Source organism: Sapajus apella, unplaced genomic scaffold, assembly GCF_009761245.1.
Source record: "Sapajus apella isolate SASKATOON/1434 unplaced genomic scaffold, GSC_monkey_1.0 scaffold35, whole genome shotgun sequence".
Taxonomy (NCBI): Eukaryota; Metazoa; Chordata; class Mammalia; order Primates; family Cebidae; genus Sapajus; species Sapajus apella.
In genome coordinates, this window is record NW_022436975.1 from 6,917,947 (window position 1) to 6,941,203 (window position 23,257).

General features: G+C 36.8%; 1 protein-coding gene across 1 annotated transcript in view; it reads left to right on the forward strand.

Moving 5' to 3' along the window:
• Positions 1-23,257, forward strand: part of RP1 (RP1 axonemal microtubule associated) — a 310,814-nt gene that overhangs the window by 210,189 nt on the left and 77,368 nt on the right. Inside the window, exon 26 of the mRNA XM_032296101.1 lies at positions 8,055-8,218. Within this exon, the coding sequence (XP_032151992.1) occupies positions 8,055-8,218 (164 nt within the window). The remainder of the gene's footprint in view (positions 1-8,054; positions 8,219-23,257) is intronic.

Sequence of the window (23,257 nt, forward strand, 5' to 3'; positions counted from 1 at the left end):
CTGCTGACCTAGAAAATAGTGGTTCTGCTGGAAAAGTGTGCAGAGACATGTGGAGACAGAAAAGTCTGGGAAGGAGAATGTGGGAGACTGCTAAAAATGTCTGCAACTACAGCATTTTCTGTGCTCTTCTGAACTCATCAAAAGGTGGACTCAGCCTGGGCAGACATTTGAAACTGCCTTGACTAATTGTGCAAAGCAGAAATGATAATAAGTGACATTTTTGCTGTATACTATTAGGTCAAAAGATGATACCACTCCTGTGTGGCTCACTTTCTGGGAATGTTAGTCTTTGGAATCCAGCCACTGTCCTGTGAGAAAGCCTGGACCACATGGAGAAGTCTGCATGGAAAGGAACAAAGGCCATTGCTCTGACACCTGGCTGTGCTTGCAGCCAGCACCGCCTTGCCAGTCACATTAAGAGAGCTATCTTGGAAGCAAATCCTCCTGGCTGCAGTTGAACTGCCCCAGTTGATACTATGTGGAGCAGAGATAATCCTTCCATGCCAAGCCTGAACCAAGCTGTAGTTTCAATGGCATAAGAAGTGACTGTCTTTGTTTTGTGCCATTAAGTTTTAGGATGGTTTGTTATGCCGGAATAGATAGTGAGAGCAGTAGTATTGGTAGTGGATAGGCTCACATAGACCTGCATATGTAGGACAAGACTTGGATTCTAAATATATTGAGGATCATGAATTGCTCTCCTAATGATCAGTATACAGTAATGTGGGTCTGAAAGTAGATCTGAACCTAGTTTATTGCTTAGGATGTTGGGACACAACACACTCGGGAATTGTTAGCAAATGCAGTCAGCTTTCTGTATCTGCAGGTCCTATATCCCCAGATTCCATCAACCACAGATCGAAAAGTTCCAGAAAAAACCCAAACAATAAAAAATAATAATATAACAACAGAAAGTAATACAATTTTAAAAATATTAACAACTATTTACATAGCATTTATACTATATTTGTTTTAAGTAATCTAAAGATTTGATGTATATGGGAGGATGTGCATAGGCTATATGCAAATATTGTGCCATTTTGTAGTTTTTGTTTGGTTAGTTTATCTTTTAAAGACAGGGTTTTGCTCTGTCACCTAGGCTGGAGTACAGTGGAATGATCATAGCTCACTGCAGCCTTGACCTCTTGGCCTCAAGGGATCCTCTTGCCTCTGCTTCCTGTGTAGCTGGGACTACAGGCATATGACACCATGCTCAGCTAATTTTTCAAAAAAAAATTTGTGGCGACAAGATCTCACTGTATTGCCCAGGCTGGGCTTGATCCACCCACCTTGGCCTGCCAAAGCACTGGGATTACGATGTAAGCTACTATTCTTGACCAACTATGCCATTTTCTATAAGGAACATGAGCATCTTTGCATTTTGATATGAGGGGAGTCCTGGACCTAATCTCCCTGAAACACCAAGGGATGACTGTAGTCAAAGGAAGGCAAGTCAAGGTTTCCATGTAAGCCAAGATAAGGTGGGTGATTAAAGAGGCAATGGGATGTGGAAGAGGTTTGGCAGGAAGTATCAAGGACACACTGGAAGGGAATTTGGCATGAGGACAAGGTGGAAATGCCAAAGCTGAGCTGTTAGAATCCAGGTCAAAATGGTCACAGGGAACCTAGGGCACCTGGCAAGAATTTGATATTTAACTGTCACACTCTCCTCCCTGTTAAGGGTCAAGATTTGAGGTGCAGTTGAATGTCCTAAACAGAGAGGCAGGGGATGCATGGTCAGCTGCACTGAAGTGTAATTGTCCTACCTGAATCGTGAAAACAACAAGCTGTCACATGCAGGAGGCTGCTGAGTGTTCTGATTAGCAGCACAGATTCTGAATCCTGACTGCACCACTTACCCACTGCATGGCTTGGGAAATCGCTGTGTTTCTTTGTGCCTCGGTTTCTTTCCTAAAAATGTAGGTAATAGTAGAAACTTTTAGGATCATTGTGAGAATTAAATAATATCCATAAAGCACCTTGCCAGCACCTGGTACATCTTATGTATCCAAAAACATTAGCTTTTAAACTGTATTTTCACTTGTGTCTTGAGCGCCGCGGCTGTAGTCCCACTGTGCACGTGTTTGGACGAGAGCAAGCACTTCTCACCCTGTAGGCTGACTCTGTCACTCTTCTTGGTTTTCTCTATTCAGCCCTGTAAAGTGGAGTGTCCTTTACTACATCATACAATAATAGGTGGTAAATAATCACAAGAATAACAAGAGATTCATCCTAGACCAATATCAAGATAAAATAGGTAACAGATTCATTTCTGATAATATTTTATGGTTGTTTTCTGGACTTAAAGTGGAGAAAATTGAGCACTGTTTGAAACCATTTTATTCTAGGAAGCATAACTGTTTCTAATTCTGTGTCAAATTTGTCCCGACTCCTGTGGTAGTCAGTACAGAATTTCTCTATTGCTTTACATGTATAATAGGATTAATGATATTTGTCTCTTGAAAGAATAAAAATATTTGCAAAGCACTTAAAAATTCAAAAAATCCTCATGATCCTCTTATGAGGTTATATTTTGAAGGACCAGTGAATTTATATACATAGAATTATTTGGAGATAAAATTAATAAAAATTAGAATAAAGTAATCTGTCTTGTTTACAGTATCTTTGCTGAATCTCATTTAAATATATTTACATGACCTTGAAAATGTGGATCATACAAGGTCAATATTTGTTTCCATTATCTTTGTGCTAATAAGATCAATTATGAGGCAAATAACAATGTCCTTGTCCTTTGTATGAAAAATGACACCAATGACACATAATTAGAAGGACTTGTTTTTTGTTAATTAAAAATATATATTGTGCTGAAACAATCTTAATAGTATCTTGAGTATCCTTCAAGATATTCAAAACGTTGGGGCAAAATGTTGGGAAGGAAACATTTCAAAATACATTTTAATGTATCCTAAAACGTTTTATAAATCACCTATTCATTTTCTGAAAGGCTATTATGTGCTAAGTATTATACTAGGCACTGGGAATACAGAGACATTTGAGGCCAAAATTTGCCCTTCTGGGGCTTACAATCTGGGCGGGGAGTGTCCAGATTTGTCAAGGCACTTGTTTGCATGTCCAAAGATTGAAGTGTGCCAGGGTCCAGTATAGGCATGAGAGGGAGGGTGGTTCATTCTGGCTACAGGGAGGAATGTTTACTAATGCTTCTTAGAGAAGGTGACCTTTGAACTAAGATGTTCACCAAATAAGAGAAGAGAGAGGTGAAAGAGAGGACATTTTGGCTGAAAGATTTTAGTCCAAGTCCTGGAGGAAGAAAGGAGGCTTTCGGGATAGCTGAAGGTTGGCACAGGGAATGTCACTGTGTGAGAGGGAGGCTGTAGAGGGGCCAGTGGCTACTTGGAGGTGGGTGTTATGGGCAGTGGGCATCAATATTATAAAGAGCTAGATTAAACATTTGACAGGCATACCATCCTATATGTAATGTTACGTCGGCATGGATGTAAGGACAGAGAGAGTTTTGTTTATTCTGACCTCTCCTCACCACCTAAAATCTGGGGGATTCTCACAGGGCTTTTGTGGGGGTGGATCTATTCAACTTTTGAGCTTTATCCCCCCAAGTCACCTGCAGTTCTCCTCCATTTTTTCCCTGCCACAACACTCAGCTTCTCCAAGTAAGAGCCAAACAGACCTTTCATGCACAGGGCTCTTGGTCTTTTTGGGCTGTCTCAATCTACCCCTGATTATTATAGACAGGGAAATGAGAGGCTGCAGTCTGCAGAGAGACTAGGTTTTTTTGCTTTCACTGAATCTTCCTATGTCCTACTCTGTCAGAGTAAGAGTCATGCGACCACGTTTGCTGTCCAATGAGGCAAAGCAGACTGTCCTATCGTTTTTATGATTGCACTGCAGCGACTTAAGCAGATGTGTGTCAGTATGCCCAACTACTAATTGCATGTAAAAGCTTAATTTACATGCATCCTCTCTGCTTTTCTTTGAGTATTCAGTGAGTAGTTGCCAAGTAACTGAAAACATGTCTAGACACAGATGTTTCTATATTCAACAACAGGGTTAATTTTCTGAACTACAAAGTCAAATGTATGTAACCCCTGTAACAGAATACACAGAATTAGGTAAAGAAAAAAATGTTATGATCTAAGGAAGGGCTATTGAACTTCACTAGCTGTAGGAACTTTGCCCACCAAAATAACTCTCCCATGCTTTCCTGAGAATACACTTCCAATTGGTAAGAAAACGTTGGGAAGGAAACAGTTAATGACAGGTCTGCAATCTATTTTTTACCTCTACCTGGGATACATGAAAGAGGTGACTCAGTCAAATCCCCTTGCATACATGCTAATAACTAGACATCCTGATAAAAATGCTAATGGTATTTATAAGTAAGAAGATAATAGAGAGCCCTTATCTGTGAAATGCTTTCAGCAGCTGTTCTGGTTATCTATTGCTGTGTGAAAAACCACCCCCAAACTCAGTGGCTTAAAACAATAATTTATTATTATCTTTCACCTTCAGTGGGTTGATGTGGCTCAGCGAGGTGATTTTTTGCTTGGAGCTTCTCACACAACGTTAGTGTTGCAGTTGCAGACATCTGAAGAGATGCTGCCAGCTGATGAGCGTGGGTTAGGCCTTTCAGGCACATGGTCTGCCGCACTACTCAGCTCTGCTGTTGTAGTGTGAAAGCACCCATGTATGATACATAAACAAATGAGCATGGCTTTGTTCCAATGAGACTTAATTACAAAACAGGTGGCAGGCTGGATTTGAACCATGGGCCATAGTTTGTCAACCCCTGGACTGTGATCTCTGCAAGGGAAGAATGCTTATCCTGTGTCTTGCTAGTGAATCATTAGTAAATTCCGTACTAGGTAAGATGTATTAACAGTGTCGAGTTTGGTTTGATCATTGAGCTCACATGTTCCCTTACAGTCTCTGGAATGTTAAACACAATGCTTGTGCATAATGTGGACACAGCATCTGTAAGTCAACTTGCCAACAGATATTAATTTAATTCCAGTTGTTGGCCTGCATTACAGTTGATGTTCCACATTTGTGGATTCAGCCAACACCAAATAAAACTATTTTTAAGAAGGAAGGTTGTGTCTGTACTGAACACATACAGACTTTTTTTTTTTTTGGTCATTATTACCTAAAAGATACATTACAATTATTTACATTGTATTTACATTGTATTAGGTATTAGAGGTAATCTAGACATGATTTAAAGTATGTAAAGGATGTGTGTGGGTTATACGGAAATACTACACCATTGTATATCAGGGACTTGAGTATCTATTGGTGTTGGTATCTATGGGAGTTTCTGGAACCAATCCTCCACAGATACTGAGGAACAACTGTAGGCTGAAGTTTGGAATTGTCCAGGTCAGTTGTACGTATACTGATTGTACCTAGTTACATGAGAATGGAAGTGGCAGAGCACATACTTCTCATTGTAAAAGTGGAAGATCCTGTTAGGCTTTACTTCATTGTTGAGAAGAAATCCAAATTTATTATGAAATATTTGGAGATCATACAGTATATCTAAACTACTTTAAAAGTATTTTTAACACAAAAGAAAAGCCTTTTAAGGATGTGGTTTCCAAGAAAATTTTCTTTTATCTACAGTAGGGTTTATTTAAATGAAAGACATTTTTATAGTATGTCTCAATTTAAGCTTGGAAAAGAGAATGAAAGGGCGCAGTGTGAGGTAGATTGTCAGTAACGACTTATTGCATAGTCAGCAAACTTTTTATAAACCTTTCAAAACATTGGTAAATGCAAGATAAATATTTAGCCTTCAATTACATGGAATTTTCTTTTATCTTTTGAAAGCTCTAATAGAAGTGATTTTCCAAAAGGATTACCAGATGACAACATTTTTTTGATATTAGTCCTTGGGGTTGAATAGACAACAGCTATAAGGCAAAGAAAAAGAAACATATAGATAAAATATCTGAAGTTGTATTCTTTTGATTTTTTTGGTGAAAAAGGTTTTGCAATAGAAAATTACAGACAAATACTTGTAATTTTGGCATGTATACAAGCAATACAGAGACTGTAAGCACATTTTTAGCCCTGTTATAAATAAATTTATTTCAGAGGGCAGTGGAACTTTTAATTTAAATATAGACTCAGAATGTTCCTCTATGTTATTTTCTACAACTGTTCTCAACTATTTTGTATTTTAGGTAGTGAAACATTCTTAGATAAGTTAAGTGATTAGATTTTTAAAGCATGACATGTAAAATTTATTATTTTCCAGTTTCAGAAAAGAAAAAATATGCTTAGGAAAACTCAAAAGTGAATAAAAATAACTGCAGAAGATGTTTCATTAGTTATTCCACCCTTAAGGCCTATGTCATGGTGACATGCTAATTCCAGAAAGGAGGAACACAGACATATTATATGAATCAGTGGTTTCTTGCTATTTGCCTCTATTTCAGTAAACAAGACACCAAGCCTCTATGCAAACTTACTCCTGTCCCTCTCCCCATGATAGCATGAGAGCAGGCCCAGATGACCAGGGAAGGAGGTAAGGATGAGATAAGAAAGAAGACCTACAAAAAGGAAAGAGATCCTTTAACTTCTTGAAGTATGCATCAAAGCACAGGTGTGAGGTTTTCTGTCAGAATTAAATTATGACAGGATTCTCAATGGGATTATAGTTTTAGATTTGCATCTTTCTTATTTTCCCACACGAACTGTGGCTCCTGCAAGCCGGCTGGCTGCAAGGTAGAAGTAGCAGAGTGCACCCTTTTGAGTTCTGCTGCCCTTTGGCTTTGGCACTGAGGTACTGGCTCCATCTTTCTGAACAAAGATGACATTATGCAAAATTTTCTCAATGTAAGTTTCACCAAACTGTTTAGAGATCTTTAAATGATGTTTCAGTTGATATACAGTCAGTGGCGGGTGGTGGACAGTATTCTTGTTTTAAAAAGAAAATCACATCTTAATGGAAGAATTGCTGAGAACTTGGCAGGCAGAGTAGTGTGGTTTTAATCACATTTTGGAAATATGAAAAATGCTCACAAGGTAGTAGGTTTATGGAGACTTGGAAAACAACAGTAACAACATCTTCAGATTGCCTGTGCACTCCAGGGACAGACTGTGATGAGTGGAGGTGCACGCCCTGCACAGAGTTCTCACTGGCAGGACTTTGTCCTTTGCTGTGCCTGCTGTGTGGTGGGGACTCAGGGTAAGAGGGATTCACTGCTGCAGGTTGATGGTGTAGTTTCCCAAAGAAGTACACAAAATAATAAAATGAAGACTTATTTTGTCTTCCTAACTAAGCCAACCGTAAAACAACTCATAGATGTTTTTCAAAGTTGTTCCTGTCACGCTCTGCTTGTCTCAGCCTTTCTGTGCTCTCAGCATCACCGCAGCAGGAAGCTCGATGATCTCGTCTGCTTGCATGATGCATTGCCTTTCCCTATTTCAAATGTGTCTTTTCTTCATCCTCCTTCCCCAAGCCCAACTCTTTTTGCCAGGACCTATTTATCTGGTACAGCATTTTCCACCTTACTTGTTGGTTTGTTCCAACTCTCAGGGAACTCTGGCAATTTTTCATGAAAAAGAAAGCTCTTTTTTGCCTTGTTTTTATGTCTCTTACATCCTTAGCATTTTTCTGCTAGGATCACCAAACTGTTACTAATCCAGCTTGATGAGATTCTCCTCTAGCACAGGCGATGCCTTAACATCAGGCTATCAGGATGCCTGACATCCATTCCCATCCCCAAATTTGAGTTATTTGTCTAAATAAACTCCTAAGTATTTCAACTAAACACTTAGTGCTAAATGCCTCCAACTTTGTTGTTTTGCCCAAAATATGTATTGTTCTCAAAAGCCCACTGCTATTTTGTTTTGTAACGAAGCTACAATATTTCCCAAACTTTTTTCATATGCTAGCATGCAAGGAGGAAATCCATGATAAGCAATTATTGTAGTACTTGATTTCACAAGCTATTCATTTCATAACCACGTAGATTTAGTAGGAATCCTTATTTTCCTAATGTTAATATGTTTTTCCTCTATCATTGTATATTAATTTCTGTTTTCCTTTACAGATGGAGACTGGAAGGTGACTATTGTCACTGGAGATCTTGAAAATGCTGGCACCACAGCAACAGTGTTCCTTTATGTCTATGGAGAAACAAAATGTTCAGGTCCTATTATTTTGGGATCTGGGAAACACCAGCTGTTTAACCCTAACACTGCAGATATATTCAAGGTAAAAATGATATGGCTATAACTTGTTTGCTAAGATATATTGTGATATACATTCCCAAAGAGGAAACAGAGTGATTTTTTGTTGTTCTTTCGGTATACATTTGCATTAAATTTTCTTGGTATACATGGAATGTTTTATCCCACGGGAGCTGGGAAACAGTAATAACAACAGGGACGTAAGATTTTTGTTTCTTCCTCATTTTTTATTAGTATAGAGGCAAAAAGGTACATGCATTTTAGAACATTAAAAAATATAGTGGAAAAATTTACTACCAATCCTGTTGTTGAGTATTTCCATGTTTGAATATCTGTCCACACATTTTCCACAAGCACACTAACACGTATGATGGAGCATGATGGCATGATGGAAAGGTGGTGCAGCCTAATGACTAAGATATGGGCTAAAGACTCAAAGGGTCAAGATTCAAATGCTGACTTTGCCATTTAAAGCATGGTGACCTGGACATGTGATTTAACCTTTCTGTGCCTCACTTTCCTCAATAATCTTTACTTCAGAGGGGTTAGAATGAGGATTAAATTAATCCTTTGTGTAGTGTCTGAAATGCTCAATAAATGTTTGCTGTTGAGATTGTATTACATAGGCAATTTTGTAGCAACCTGTTTTACATACAATATTGCCATTTATGCAAGGAGCTACATAGTCTTCCTATTTACAATTTTTATTGATTAAATACCAAGTTATATACTACGGATAAATAGAACACTTTGGTGTCGTTGGACATTTAAATGGCTTCCAAATTTTTACTATTACAAATAATGCTGCAATGAACATACGTTTTTTTTGATGGAGTCTCACTCTGTCACCCGGGCTGGAGTGCAGTGGCATGATCTTGGCTCAGGGTAACCTCCACCTCCCAGATTCAAACGATTCTTCTGCCTCAGCCTCCTGAGTAGCTGGGGTTACAGGTGTATGCCACCATCCTCGGCTAATTTTTGTATTTTTAGTAGAGATGGGGGTTTCACCATCTCTACTTGGCCAGGCTGGTCTCAAACTCCGGACCTTGTGATCCACCCTGCTTGGCCTCCCAAAGTGCTAGGCCACTGCACCTGGCTGAACATACTTTTAACCTTAGCTTTCTTCTTCGTCTTTTTTTTTTAAACCAAAGCTACCTATTTTCTTATGACAAATTCTAAGAAATGGTATTGTTCTTGATCCATTTTGACAAACTACTTTGTAAAAATATCTGATTTACATAACACATTGCCTGCAAAGACATAGTAAACAACTGGTAAATTTTAATGGTCATTAAATCATTACTACATCCCAAATCATGTTACCTATTTTTGCCATATAACATATTTAATAATTTTAATTAAAATTTATCAATTTCTTTGTGAAAGTTAGAGTACATGACTGTGGATCAATGGAAGTTGTCTTCATTTCTTTTTATTAAAAGTGCTTGTTTGCAATATAATTCACCCTAGCATTCATATCATAAAATTCATCCATTTTTAATTTTTTTATGTTTTAAAGTTTTGTTTTTAATTGACACATAGTTGTATATATTTTGGGGATACACTGTGATATTCCAATACATACATATATTGTATAATGATCAAATCAGGATAATTAACATTCACCCATTTAAAGTGTATAAAGTGTAAAACCTTGTGAATGTACTAAACAATCACCACAATCTAATTTTAGAACATTTTTATCACTCTAAAAAGAAGTGCAGTACCCATTAGCAGAAACTTTCTGTTTTCCTCTCTCCCAGCTTCAGAAAACTAGTAATCTACCCTCTATCTCTATACATTTGCCTGTTCTGGACACTTCATTTAAATGGACTCATGCAACATGGAGTCTTTGTGTCTGACTTCTTTTGCTTAGCGTAAAGAATGCTTTTGGGTGTAATCAGTGTTGTAGCATGTATCAGTACTTTACTCTGTTTTATGGCTAAATAATATCCTATTATATATATGGATGAACCACATTTTATTTATCCATTTATCAGTTGATACAGATTTGATTTGTTTTCACTTTCAGCTGTCAGGAACAATGCAGCTATGAACATCTATGTACAAGTTTTTGTGTGAACATGTTATCATTTCACTATGTGTATATCATTTCATACATAAACTTGGGTATATACTTAGGAGTAGAATTTCTGAATCATATGCGTAACACTTTGAGGAAATGCCAAACTGTTTTCCAAAGTAGCTGCACCATTTTTACATTTCTACCAGCAATGTACAAGGTTCCATTTTTATACACATCCTTATCAACATTTGCTTTATCTGCTTTCTTGTTCTAACCATCCTAGTGGATGTGAAGTGATATCTTATTGTGATTTTGCTATGTATTTCCTTAATGACGAATGACATTGAACACCTTTTCATATGCTTATTGGCCATTGGTGTGTTTTCACTGGAAAAATATCTACTCAAATGACTTGTCCATTTTTATACTTGATCTTTGCCAAAAGGCTGAGAAGCAATGCTCTGCTCATTTTTAATTGGATTATTTGTCTTTTTATTAATGAGTTTAAGAGTTCTTTATGTATTCTGAATATGATCTATTATCACATATATGTTTTACAATTTTTTCTCCCATTTTTGAGTTATCTTTTAACTTTCTTGCTGATATGGATTTATGTTACCTTTTAGTGTCCTTTCAAATCAGCCTGAAGAGTTCCCTTTGGTATTTCTTGTAGGGCAGGTCTGCTAGTGATGAATTCTCTATTTTTGTTTATCTGATAAAGTCTTAATTTACATATATAAGTCTTGGTTGACAGGTTTTTTTCAGCACTTTGTGTCATTCCACTTCTTTATGGCCTTTATGGTTTCTGATGAGAAGTGAGGAGTTAATCTTATTAAAGATCCTGTACATATAATAAGTTGTTTATTTTCTGCTGCTTTAAAGATTATCTGCTTGTTTTTGGCTTTCAACAATTTTACTACGTTATGTTTAGGTGTAGATCACCTTATTGTTGGTTTTCATAGTTACCGTGGTTGCAAGGTTGCCAATTTTCAAGACTATGGTGGAGTTGGGGAGAGTGGGAGAGAGTAGATCAAGGTACAATACACACTCTTATGTTCCTACCAATGTTCGTAGTTTTCATTGAATAAATGCTCCTCAAGTTGTTACAAGCCTTCAATTAATTTTCAGAGCTCTAGATAATTTCATTTCAGCAATTTTGTTGTCCAGCACTGGATTTATGGAGAGCCTCAGTATGCCATTTCAGAAGTCCTGCTTTGTTCTTATCTTGATCATATTTTGTTATTTTTAATTGAACTTTCTATTTCTCCATGAACTCTTCCATGATTTCTATAAACTGCTGAAGATAAATAAAACTGGCCCAATATAAATTTGGGTTTCAGCCTATGTCATGTGACCAACTCCTTGGAATGTAAGAGCTACCGTCCAAGTGGCTCTTGAGACATTGACTATCTTATTATTGTCAGAACAGTAAAAATGTCCTTTTATATAACTGAGTCATATGGTAGGTGACAACGTAGGGTAACTGTAATATTCTTCTGACCCAATCATAGGTCTTAAAGAGGAACCTGATTGTAGGACTACAAAAAAGAGGAGGATTCTAGTTTCAAAAAGGGCTTACAAAATGATGTCAGTAGCTTTGCAGCAATTTTGATATCTACCCTCTATAGACTATAGAGTTCAGCTCTATGGTTGCACCTGGACTATCACTGAGAACTAAGATCAAGGAAATGAGACATCCTAAAGAAAACAACCAACGCAAAATTAAGAGCAAAAGTCCATTACTGCAGAAAGTTGGAGCGAGTAGGCAGAGAGGAGTTTCTAGAGAATGGGGGACTAGACCTAGTTAAGTTGCTAACCCTTGAATCTGTTCATTGCCTAACATACACTAGACACTCATGAATATCTGTTGAAAACATGAAAATTTAATAAAAATGACTTTGCTGGAATTTGTTTAATATTGGCTGCTTTATCTTGGGGGCATCCATCATTGAATTTTTCTTGAGGACCTTCTCACTCCGAGGAAATCGTAAAGGCATCCCGTGTATCTTATCTGAATATGTTTTGCTTATAAACCTGCCCAGAGATTTAGTTGAGCTTTTCATTGCATTTTTGCAAATTGAAACACTAAATAGTGTTCTCTGTTGCTTGGAAAAAGTTAGTGCTTATGCTATTCATTCCTAGAAAGTCATTTTCTGCTTCTGATTTACTATTGTATAAAGTCAATTAATTTTGTAGATGAATAGGTTTAATATTTATTGTGAACTCTTAAGGCACTTGCCTAATCATTGAATATCCCTTATGCTCCTTAGAATAGAAATGGATAATACATTTTTACCTTTGTAAAAACAATTTATATCAGCAACAATGAGAAGATCTATATTTGAGCTCCAACTCTGCCCTTTGCTATATAAGGAAACATGGGTAAAGCACTTAACATTTGTAGGCTTCAATTTCCTCCTTTGTAAAATGAGTGCAACAATACCTTATAATATAACTCTGCAGACTGAAAGAGTTAAACATCAGTGCACTTTATATAAAGCATAAAACACTCATCATTATTCTCCTTAGGCTGACTCTTATGATCCTGCCTACAAATTGTGGTAGACTTCCTGATGGGATGGGGTTTAAGATAATTTTTCAGATGAATGAAGGCAGGAAGGCAACTTGGCATATGGTTAGTAGGTGGCTATTGCTGGCATGGGGGTATGTGTAGAAATGCCTGGAGGCTGGAGTAGGAGGAAGGAACATAAGAAAACAAGGCTAGGTTGGCTGAGCTAGAGCAAGGCAGTGAGCGTGTAATATCAAGAGTGTTTTTCTGGGACTTTTCAGTGTTTAAAGGTTAGATGTCCATGTGGACCTACAAGCTATTAGCCATTAGCTAATGAGTATTAGCATATCATTTTGGTTTTGGCACAACTCTATGATTTTATTCTTTATATATTTTTTCTTTTCTCTCCTCCTTCTTGCCCTCTTCCTTATCTTCTTTTCCTTTCTTTCCTTCTTTTTTTAGGAATCCTAAAACTTGGAGGTTGGTAATATTTTACGTTGACTTTATTCAGAAGTTTAGGAGTGGTGGTACTAAGCAGTTCCTTGTTTACATGATATTCCTGTGGATGGCAGATCCTAGGGATAATTTAGCTTAAACTTTTTCCTTAGCTACAAAAGTAGAAATATTTTTAAAATGACATCTTCTACTTTTGGGTCACCAAATTTTCACTTACAAATACTTATTAAGAAAAGTTAGTAATGGTGCTTCCCTTAAATATATAATAAATTACAGGAATAAAAACCCCAGTTCAGATTATGTCAGCAAGATGACACAATAGGATTTTCTCAGCTTCAGTACTCCTCAAAGGAAGACAAACTAACAATTATCTACAGAGAAGAGTGCCTTTGTGAAAACCCCATAAACTGGGGGTGAGACTGATGTACCCCACAGAAACTCAAAAAAGTCTCATTAAGAGAAGCAGTTATACTTTGCATCATCTTTCCCTCAGGCTGGCAAGGCATCATACCAAGCTAGTTCTAGATGGGCATCTAGCTTTTTCAACATTTTGGGGTGCTTGATGGAAAACTCACTTCTGCTTTCCTCTACAGGGTATACTGGGGGAATTGGCAGGGCTAGATTATATGTGGTCAGCCAGGAACAAAGAAGCATGGCAGGGCTCACAGCAATCAGTGCACAGATCTTGGCCATAGCACTGCATTCCTGCTGTTATCACTATCATTGACTAATCAGAGAGCTTAGTCAGTGGCTCTGCTCAACCATAGAGCAAAACTAATGGTACTTTCTGACCAGATAATGCAGTCTGCAGTTTTCCCTGTCTTGGTTCTAAGCCAGTTGTCAGGCCAAGCCATGGAGCCTAACATACAGCCCTGCCTGAGCAATGAGCCAAGCCAATAACCCGGCCTGACTCTGGAGCATATCCTGTAGCCCTGCCTGACCAAGAAGCCCAGAGAGGGTCTCTGCTAGGACATAGAACCCAGCCTGTGATTCCACTAGGGAAGGCAGCCCAGCCAGTGACCTTGAGCAACTACAGGGCAAGCCTATGTCCCTGCCTGAACAGGGAGCTAGGCTAGCAATCCAGCCTACCATGAAGCCCAGTCTATGGCCCCTCTCAGCTGTGAAGTTTAGCCTACAGCCCCACCTGGCAATAAAACCCAGCCTATGGCCTTGCTTAATTGTGGAGCATAGCCTGATGGAGCAGGGAGTCCAGACAGCAAACCCACCCAATCATGGAGTGCAGCCTATAGCCCCACCAAACCGCAGGGCACAATCTACAGATTCTTCCAACCTGAGTCTTCCAACCTGAGAGTAGAAGTCCTCATTGACTGTGGAACACAGCCAACAGTTCTGCATGATCAGGCAACCCACCCAATAACCCTGCCCCACTGTGGGACACAACCTGTGACCCTTCCCAATTGCAGAGCCCAGGCTGCAGCTAACCCCAACTGCAGAGCTCAGCCTGCATGAATGTGAAGACCAGCCATGAGCACTATCTGGCCAGAGAGCATAGGTTAGGTTTCTGACTAGGGGTGATTGTGGAACCCAGCTTATAGCCCTCCCTAATCATAAGGCCAACCAGCAGCACTGCCTGGTCAGGGAAAGCAGCCTATAACTCTGCCCAACCAGAGGCAAATGTGGAGCCCAGCCAGTGGTTCCACTTTGCCAGGAGCCCAATCAGAAGTTCTGCCTGACCACAACGTGGGTCAGCAGACCTACTGGTTGCAGAGACCACCTTGTAGTCCCACCAACTTCAGAGCATGCACGGACGTCTTGCCCAATTAGAGATCTTGACAAAAAGCCCCACCTACCTGTGAATGCTACCAGCTGCTCTGTCGAAAACCCCAGGCTAGGCTGATGGGTAAAGGTCTTTCCCTGCCAAAGTGAACCTGTAAAGACTGGAGGACCTGACCGCTTCCTTAAATGCATAGGCACTATAAGGATCACAAAGACTATAAGGATCACAAAGAGTCATGGTAACATGAAACTACCAAAGAAAACTAATAAATCCCCAATAATTGATCCTAGAGAAATGGAGATTTAGGAACTGATTGACAAGGAATTGAGACTAATCCCTTTAAACAAGTTCAGTGAACTTCAGGAAGAACAAAACAGGTAGACAACTAAATGAAGTTAGCTAAGCAATGCATGATCAAAACTACTATGGAAGTTCAACAAGGACATATAAATCCTTAAAATTAAAATTCTGAAGCTGAAGAATACAATGAATAAAATGAAAAATTCAGTAGAGAGCTTCAACATTTGACTCAAAGAAGAAAGAATCAGTGAATATGAAGACAGGTCATTTGAAAATAGTCAGTCAGGGGAGCAAAAAGAACAAGATAATTAAAAAGACTGAAGAAAGGTTATTAGTTAATGGGACACCATCAAGTGAAACGATATATGCATTATGGAAATTTCAGAAGGAGAAGAAGGAAAGATAGGGACAGAAAGCCTATTTAAAGAAATGTTCCCTGAAAACCTTATAAATTTGGGGAGAGAAATAGACATTCAGATTTGTGAACCCCAAGGAAAATCATAAATAAATTGTCAAAAGTCAAAGACAAATAGAATTTTGAAAGCAATGAAAGAAAAAAATGATTCTTCATATACAGTGGAGCCTCCACAAGACTATCAGTGGATTTCTACCAGAACCCTTGTAGGCCAGGAAACAGTGGGATCATATATTCAAAAACTAAAAGAAAAAACTGCAAACCAAGAATACTGTAGCCACCAAACCTGTCCTTCAGAAATGGAGAGATAACGACTTCCCATAAAACAGCTGAAGGACTTCATCACAACTTTACCTTCCTTACAAGAAATGCTAAAGGAAGTTCATCAAGTTGAAAGGACGCTAATTACAACATAAAATATATGAATGTATGAAACTTGCTATAAAAATAAATATATATATTCAAAGGCAGAATTCTTTCAATTTTTATCATGGTGATACATAACTCATTTCAACTCTACTAGAAAAGTTAAAAAGCATGTATTAAAAATAACTATAACAACAATAACTTGCTATTAGGTATGGAATACATAAAATATAAATTGTAATATCATTAACATAAAATGTTAGATGTGAGTTAAAAGTGTCATTTTTATAGATAATTAAATTTAAATTATCTGCTTAAAGTAGGATGTGAAAATAAGATATTGTATGCAAGTCTTATGTTAACCACAAAGAATAAACTTGCGGTAGATCCACAAAAGATTAAGACAAAGAGATCAAAGAATACCAACACAAAAGTCATCAATTACAAAGGAAGACAATAAGCAAGGAAGAAAAGAATAAAGGAAATATAAAGAATCAGAAAATTAACCAAATGGTAAGGATACGTTTTTAATTATCAATAATTACTTTAAATATAAATGGATTAAATTCTTTGATGAAAAGATGTGCAGCATTTGAATGGATTAAAAAACAAGATCCAATAATATGCTGCCTACAGGGGACTCACTTTAGCTTTAAAGGCATACATAGTGTAGTTAGGGATGGAAAAGACTTTCCATGAAATGGTAATTAAATGTGGGCAAGTGTGGCTATACTTGTATCATACAAATTTACTTTAAGTCCAAAACTTTCACAAGAGACAAAGATTATTACATAATTTATCAAGAAGATATAACAATTATAATTTATATACCCAACATGGAGAAGCAAAATATATAAAGTGAGTACATTTACAGCAACAGAAGTGAAAGGAGAAATAAGCTGCAATACTATAATAGTAAGGGTCTTTGATATTCAACCATCAACAATGGATAGATAATCAGATAGAAAATTGATGAGAAAACTGTTGGTTTGAACAATACTGTAAACCGAGTGAACCTAACAGACATATACAGAGCATTTCATCCAACAGCAGCAGAATACACATTATTCTCAAGGGCAAATAAAATATCCAGGATAGATCATATGTTAGGGCACAAAACAGGTCTTAACAAATTCAAGAAGACTGAAATTGTATCAAGCATCTTTTTCTCACTACAATAGTATGAAACTTGAAACAACAGGAAGAAAATTGGAAAATTTACTAATTCGTGGAGATTAAACACACTCCTCAATAATCGAGTCAAAAAATAAATCAAAAAATAACTTGAGACAAACACAAATATAACATGCCAAAACTTACATGATACAAAAGCAGTGCCAAGAGGAAAGTTTATAGCTGTAAATAGCTACATTATGAAAAAATAAAGATCTCAAATAAACAAGCTAACTATTCACTTTAAGGAACTAGAGAAACAGAACAAAATAAGACCAAAGTTAGCAGAAAGAAGGAAACAATAAATATTAAAGTAGAAAAAAATGGAATAGAGAGTAAAAGAACAATAGAAATTATCAATAAAACCAAAAATTAGTTTTTGGAAAAGATAAAATTAACAAGCCTTTAGCTAGACTAATCAAGAAAAAAGTGAGAGAAGTCAAATAAATAAATTTTTCAGTGAAAAAGAAGACATGACAACTCATACCACAGAAATACATAGATCATAAGAGACTACTATGAACAATTATGTGTCAACAAATTGAATAACCTAGAGAAAATGGATAAATTTATAGAAACATACAACCTAAAAAGATTGAAACATGGAGAAATAGAAAGTCTGAATACACTAATAATGAGTAAGGAGATTGAATCAGCAGTCTCCCACCAAGGAAAAACCCAAGACCTTTAGTCTTCATTATAAGTTCTACCAAACATTTAAAGAATAATTTAATCCCAAACCATCTCAAACTCTTCCAAAAAATTTCAAGTGGAGGGAATACTTCCAAACTCATTTTATGAGGCAGGCCTTTCCCTGATACCAAAGCCAGACAAGGATATTAGAAGAAAAAAAAAATTACAGGACAATATCCCTGATGAACATAGAGGCAAAAATCCTCAATAAAATACTGGCAAACACAATTCAATAACACATTAATATATGATTTAGCATAATCAAGTGGGATTTATCCCTGGGATATAAGGATGTACAAATCAGTAACTGTGATACACCATATTAACAGAATGAAGGATAATAGTAATATGATCATCTCAACAGATACAGGAAAAGCATTTGACAAATATCAACATGCTTTTATGATAAAAACTCTCAGCATATTGAATATAGAAGGAATGTATCACAACCTGACAAAGACCAAATATTATAAACCCACAGGAAACATTATACTCAATGGTGAAAAACTGAAGGCTTTCCCGGAAACATCAGGAAGAAGATAAGGGTGCCTATTCTTCCACTTCTATACATCATAGTACTGGAAGTCCTAATCAGAATAATTAAGCAAGAAAAACTAGGGCATCCGAATCAGTGAGAAGGAAATAAAATCATCTGTTTGCAGATGACATAATCTTATATATAGAAAATTCTAAAATTTCCACCAAAAAGTGGTTAGGATAAATAAACTCAGCAAAGCTGAAGTCTACAAAATCAACATTTTAAAAATCGGTTGCATTTTTATATATTAACAATGAACTATCTGAAAAAAATTTTTCGTCCCATTGAAACAATAAAATAATTAGGAATAAATTTAACCAAGGAGGTGAAACATCTCAACACTTAATAACTCATTGTTGAAAGAAATTAAAGTATGTACAATTAAATGGAAAGATATTCCATGTTCATGGATCAGAAAAATTGATGTTATTAAAATGTGCATATTATCCAAAGCAATTTACACATTCAATGAAATTCCTATCAAAATTCTGACAGCATTTTTCACAGAAATATAAAAAAAATCCAAAAATTTATGTGGAACCGCTAAAATCTCTAAATAGTCAAAGCATTTTTGAGAAAAAAGAACAAAGCTGGATGCATCACATTGCCCGATTTCACATTATATTCTAAAGTCATAATAACTAAGACAGCATTTTTATTTTACTGGCATAAAAATAGACACAAAGACAAATGGAATAGAATCAAGAAATAAACCCATGCATATACAGTCAACTGTTTGCCAATATTTGACAACATTTGTCAATATTTGACAAGGGCACCAACAATACACAATGAAGAAAGGTTATCTTTTTCAATAAGTGGTGTTGGGAAGACTGGATATCCACAAGCAAAAGAGTGAAATTGGATCCATGTCTTATACCATTCACAAAAATTAATTAGAAATGAATTAAACACTTAAAATTCTAGGAGAAAAAGAGACCATAGGGAAAACTAGATTTTTCCTATGTTTTGGCCATGATTTTTTGGCTATGACACCAGAAACCCAGCCAACACAAGCAAAAATACACAAACTGGCTGTATTAAACTAAAATGCTTCTGCACAGAAATGAAAACAATCAACAAACTAAAAAGGAAATAAGATGAAATGGGAATGGGAGAAAATATTTGCAAACCAAATATCTGATAAGGGATTAATATCCCAAATATATCAGGAACTCATTTAGCTTAATAGTGGAAAAACCCAGGTCAGGCACAGTGGTTCACGCCTGTACTCCCGGCACTTTGGGAGGCAGAGGCAGGCAGATCACAAGGTAAGGAGTTGGAGACCAGCCTGACCAACTTGGTGAATCCTCATCTCTACTAAAAACACAAAAATTAGCTGGGGTGGTGATGGGCATCTGTAATCCCAGTTACCCAGGAGGCTGCGGCAGGAGAATTGCTTGAACCCAGGAGGCAGAGGATGCAGTGAGCAGAGATCATGCCACTGCACCCCAGTCTGGGTGACAGAGGGAGACTTTGTCTCAAAAAAAAAAAAAAAAAGAAAGTAAAAAAGAAAAACCCAAATAACAATTTAAAAATAAGACCTGAAGTAGACATTTTTCCCAAAGAAAACATAAATGACCAACATGTACACAAAAAGGTACTCAACATAACTAATCATCAGGGAAATGCAAATTAAAACCACAATGAGCTACCACCTCTGACCTGTTAGTATGGCCGTCATCCAAAAAACAAGAGATAAGTTTTGCTGAAAATGTGGAGTAAAGGGGACCCTTGTATACTGTTGTGGGAATGTATCAGTACAGCCATTATGGAAAACAGTAAGAAGAGGCCTATAAAATTAAAAATATAGCTACCACATGATCTGCTTCTGAGTATATATCTGAAGGAAACAAAATCAGTATTTTGAAGAGATTTCTACACCCATGTGGTCATTGCAGCATCATTCACAATAGCCAAGACATGGAAACAATGTATGTCTCCATCAGTGAATGGAGACATAAAGTTTATATGTAGATAAAATTTATGGGTATATAAACTTTGTTTATGTATGTGCATATACATGCAAGGTCAGGAGTTGGAGACCAGCCTGACCATATTTTATATATATATATCACACACACACACACACATACATATGAAATCATGCATATTATATATGTGTATATATAAACATATACAAATACATATGTATATTTATATATATACACATATATAATATATACACATATATAAACATATACACATAATACAGTATGCGTGATTTTATGAACATATACATACATATATGCATATATAAACATATACACATATATAATATGCATTTATATATATGCTACAAAAAAGAGAAATCTCACTACTTGCTACAACATGGATTAAACTTGAGGGCATTGTGCTTAGTGAAATAAGTCAGACAGAGAAAGACAGAGGGAGTATGGCCGTACTGACCTCTTGATTTCAGACTTCCAGCCTCCAGAATGGTGAGAGAATAAGTATCTAGTCTCAAAGACGATGAAGAGGTGCCATCCTCCTCTATAAAATCTATTCTTCCAGCTGCATCCTTGGTAGCAGCTAAGAGGGTAGATCTCTTGACTTTAGAGGGATCTGACTTTAACGCTTACTCCATCTGTCTTCAGCAGTCTTACATACAAAAGTGTCTCTCCACTGCCACCTTCTCACGCAAAAATGGATAATGTTTCTAACCCTGGAAAGGGTCCTACTCTTCACACCATTGTGCTCTAATTAATACCTGTTTCCCTCTCATAAACATAATGGGTGAATGGCTCAATATCCAGAACCACCATTTCTCTTCACACCATGATAGACTCTATCATTCCCTATAATATCTCCCAGCAAGGTTAGTCAAATGGTTTTTTTGAAAGGCACTAATATCCTCTTTATTGGCAAATATATCCATAGCCTTTCCATTTTCATTCCTCGTTTCTGTGAAGCATCTGACTGTTGGATTCTATATCATATTTATTATAGCATTTATGTATTTCTTAACCATTAACGTGTATATAGCTGTACTACCACTTTTATTAGCTTCCTATCTTTTTTCTGATGTCATTGATGAAGTTCCCAAGTGTTGTTTCCCAACCTTTTTTTTTTTAACCATAAGCCTATGGTTTTTATCATAAAATTTTGCAGTGCGGTGATTTTAGGGACACATGTCATATTATAGAACTGGCTATACATATATACATATAGCAGGAGCTCCTCCTGGATGGTCCGATTTCCATTTTTTTTTTTTTTTTTTTTTGGAGACAGAGTCTTACTCTGTAGCCCAAGCTAGAGTGCAGTGGTGGGCTCTCGCCTCACTGCAACCTCCACCTCCAGGGATCCAGTGATTCTCTTGTCTCAGCCTCCCTCCTAGCTGGGACTACAGGCATGCCCAGGCACGCCCCACTATGCCCAGCTAATTTTTTTGTATTTTAGTAGAGACAGGGTTTCACTATGTTGTCTAGAGTGTTCTTGAACTCCTGAGCTCAGGTGATCTATTGTTTTAAGCCACCCAGTTTGTTATGGAAACCCTAGAAAATGTGACCAGAAATTATGCTAGGAAATAGTTGTAGTAATAGATGTTAAGATAGAAATAAACTACAATTAGTTTGGCTGTAATATTTGTTTTGGAAATATGAATTTGTTCCCACATAATTGATGTATTAAAGAACAGTGAACGTAAGTGGAATTTCACATTTGCTTATGCATATTTTGTCCTTGAGAACCACTAGATGAATGCAGACTAACATAGATGTACAATTGTCTGTGATACTGTCAAGCCAGGATAAGAACAACTTTGTAATTTACTTTTTCTTCCTTAAATGGCAACCAAAAAGATGAAGAATGTTTCTTATATATGTTGCAATAATTGAAATATTCTGAGGACAAATCACTTCAAATTTATGTTGCTAATGTGCAGTAAGACCACTAATGCCCTCAAAATAAATCATCTGATGATGATCTTTTGTCTGTTACCTTTTGCCTGAAAGCTACTTGAGCTATAAGCTCAATTTATTAATTGGCCTAACCTACATGATAAAATTTATGAATTTGTTGGTAATGAATTTTCAGGGAACAAGTAGATAATAGAACCACCAAAATTAAGATAATGTCAGGACTTCAGTTTCCCTTGTTTCCTTAATGTATTCCTGGAATCTTCGTATACTTTCTAATCCATCTCTGTCTTTGTTCATTACCTTGGGCAAATGAAATTCCACCATAAAAGTATTGCTGGCTTCTCCTATACCTTAGAAATCAGACCAGCGGCTGGGCAGTTTGGTTCACACCTGTAATCCCAGCACTTTGGGAGACCGAGGCTGGCAGAAAGCTCTACCTAGTTGAACCGGTCACATAGGACCTTACACACACACACACACACACACACACACACACACACACGCGCGCGCGCGCGCGCGCGCGCACACACACGCACGCACACACCACACACACACACCTCAAACATCTACCAGCTGTCTCAGTTCACTGCATGTGTTACAAACCATACTTATTCAGATCTGATGTTAAAACTATCCTTCCAATTTTAGATAACCCTTCTTCTACAACTTGACAATCTGAGCCTCCCTTCAAATAATATGCTACCCCATGTGGAATATAAGGGCCTTAGAATAATCCTATTTTCTAATTCTCATCTCTTATAGCATTGTTGTCATACCTTTCACCTTTATATATGTGTAAACATACAATATATAATAATGGATTTTATTTTAAATAGTTATATTTTAGATAATTAAAAATAAGAAAATTAATTTTCATTTTACTTTTATTTCATTTATGACATTCTTTAATTCTTTGTGTAGACCACAATCCTTCTGAATGAAAAATTTCCTTCAATATTTTTTGTTGAATGGGTCTGTTAGAAATACATA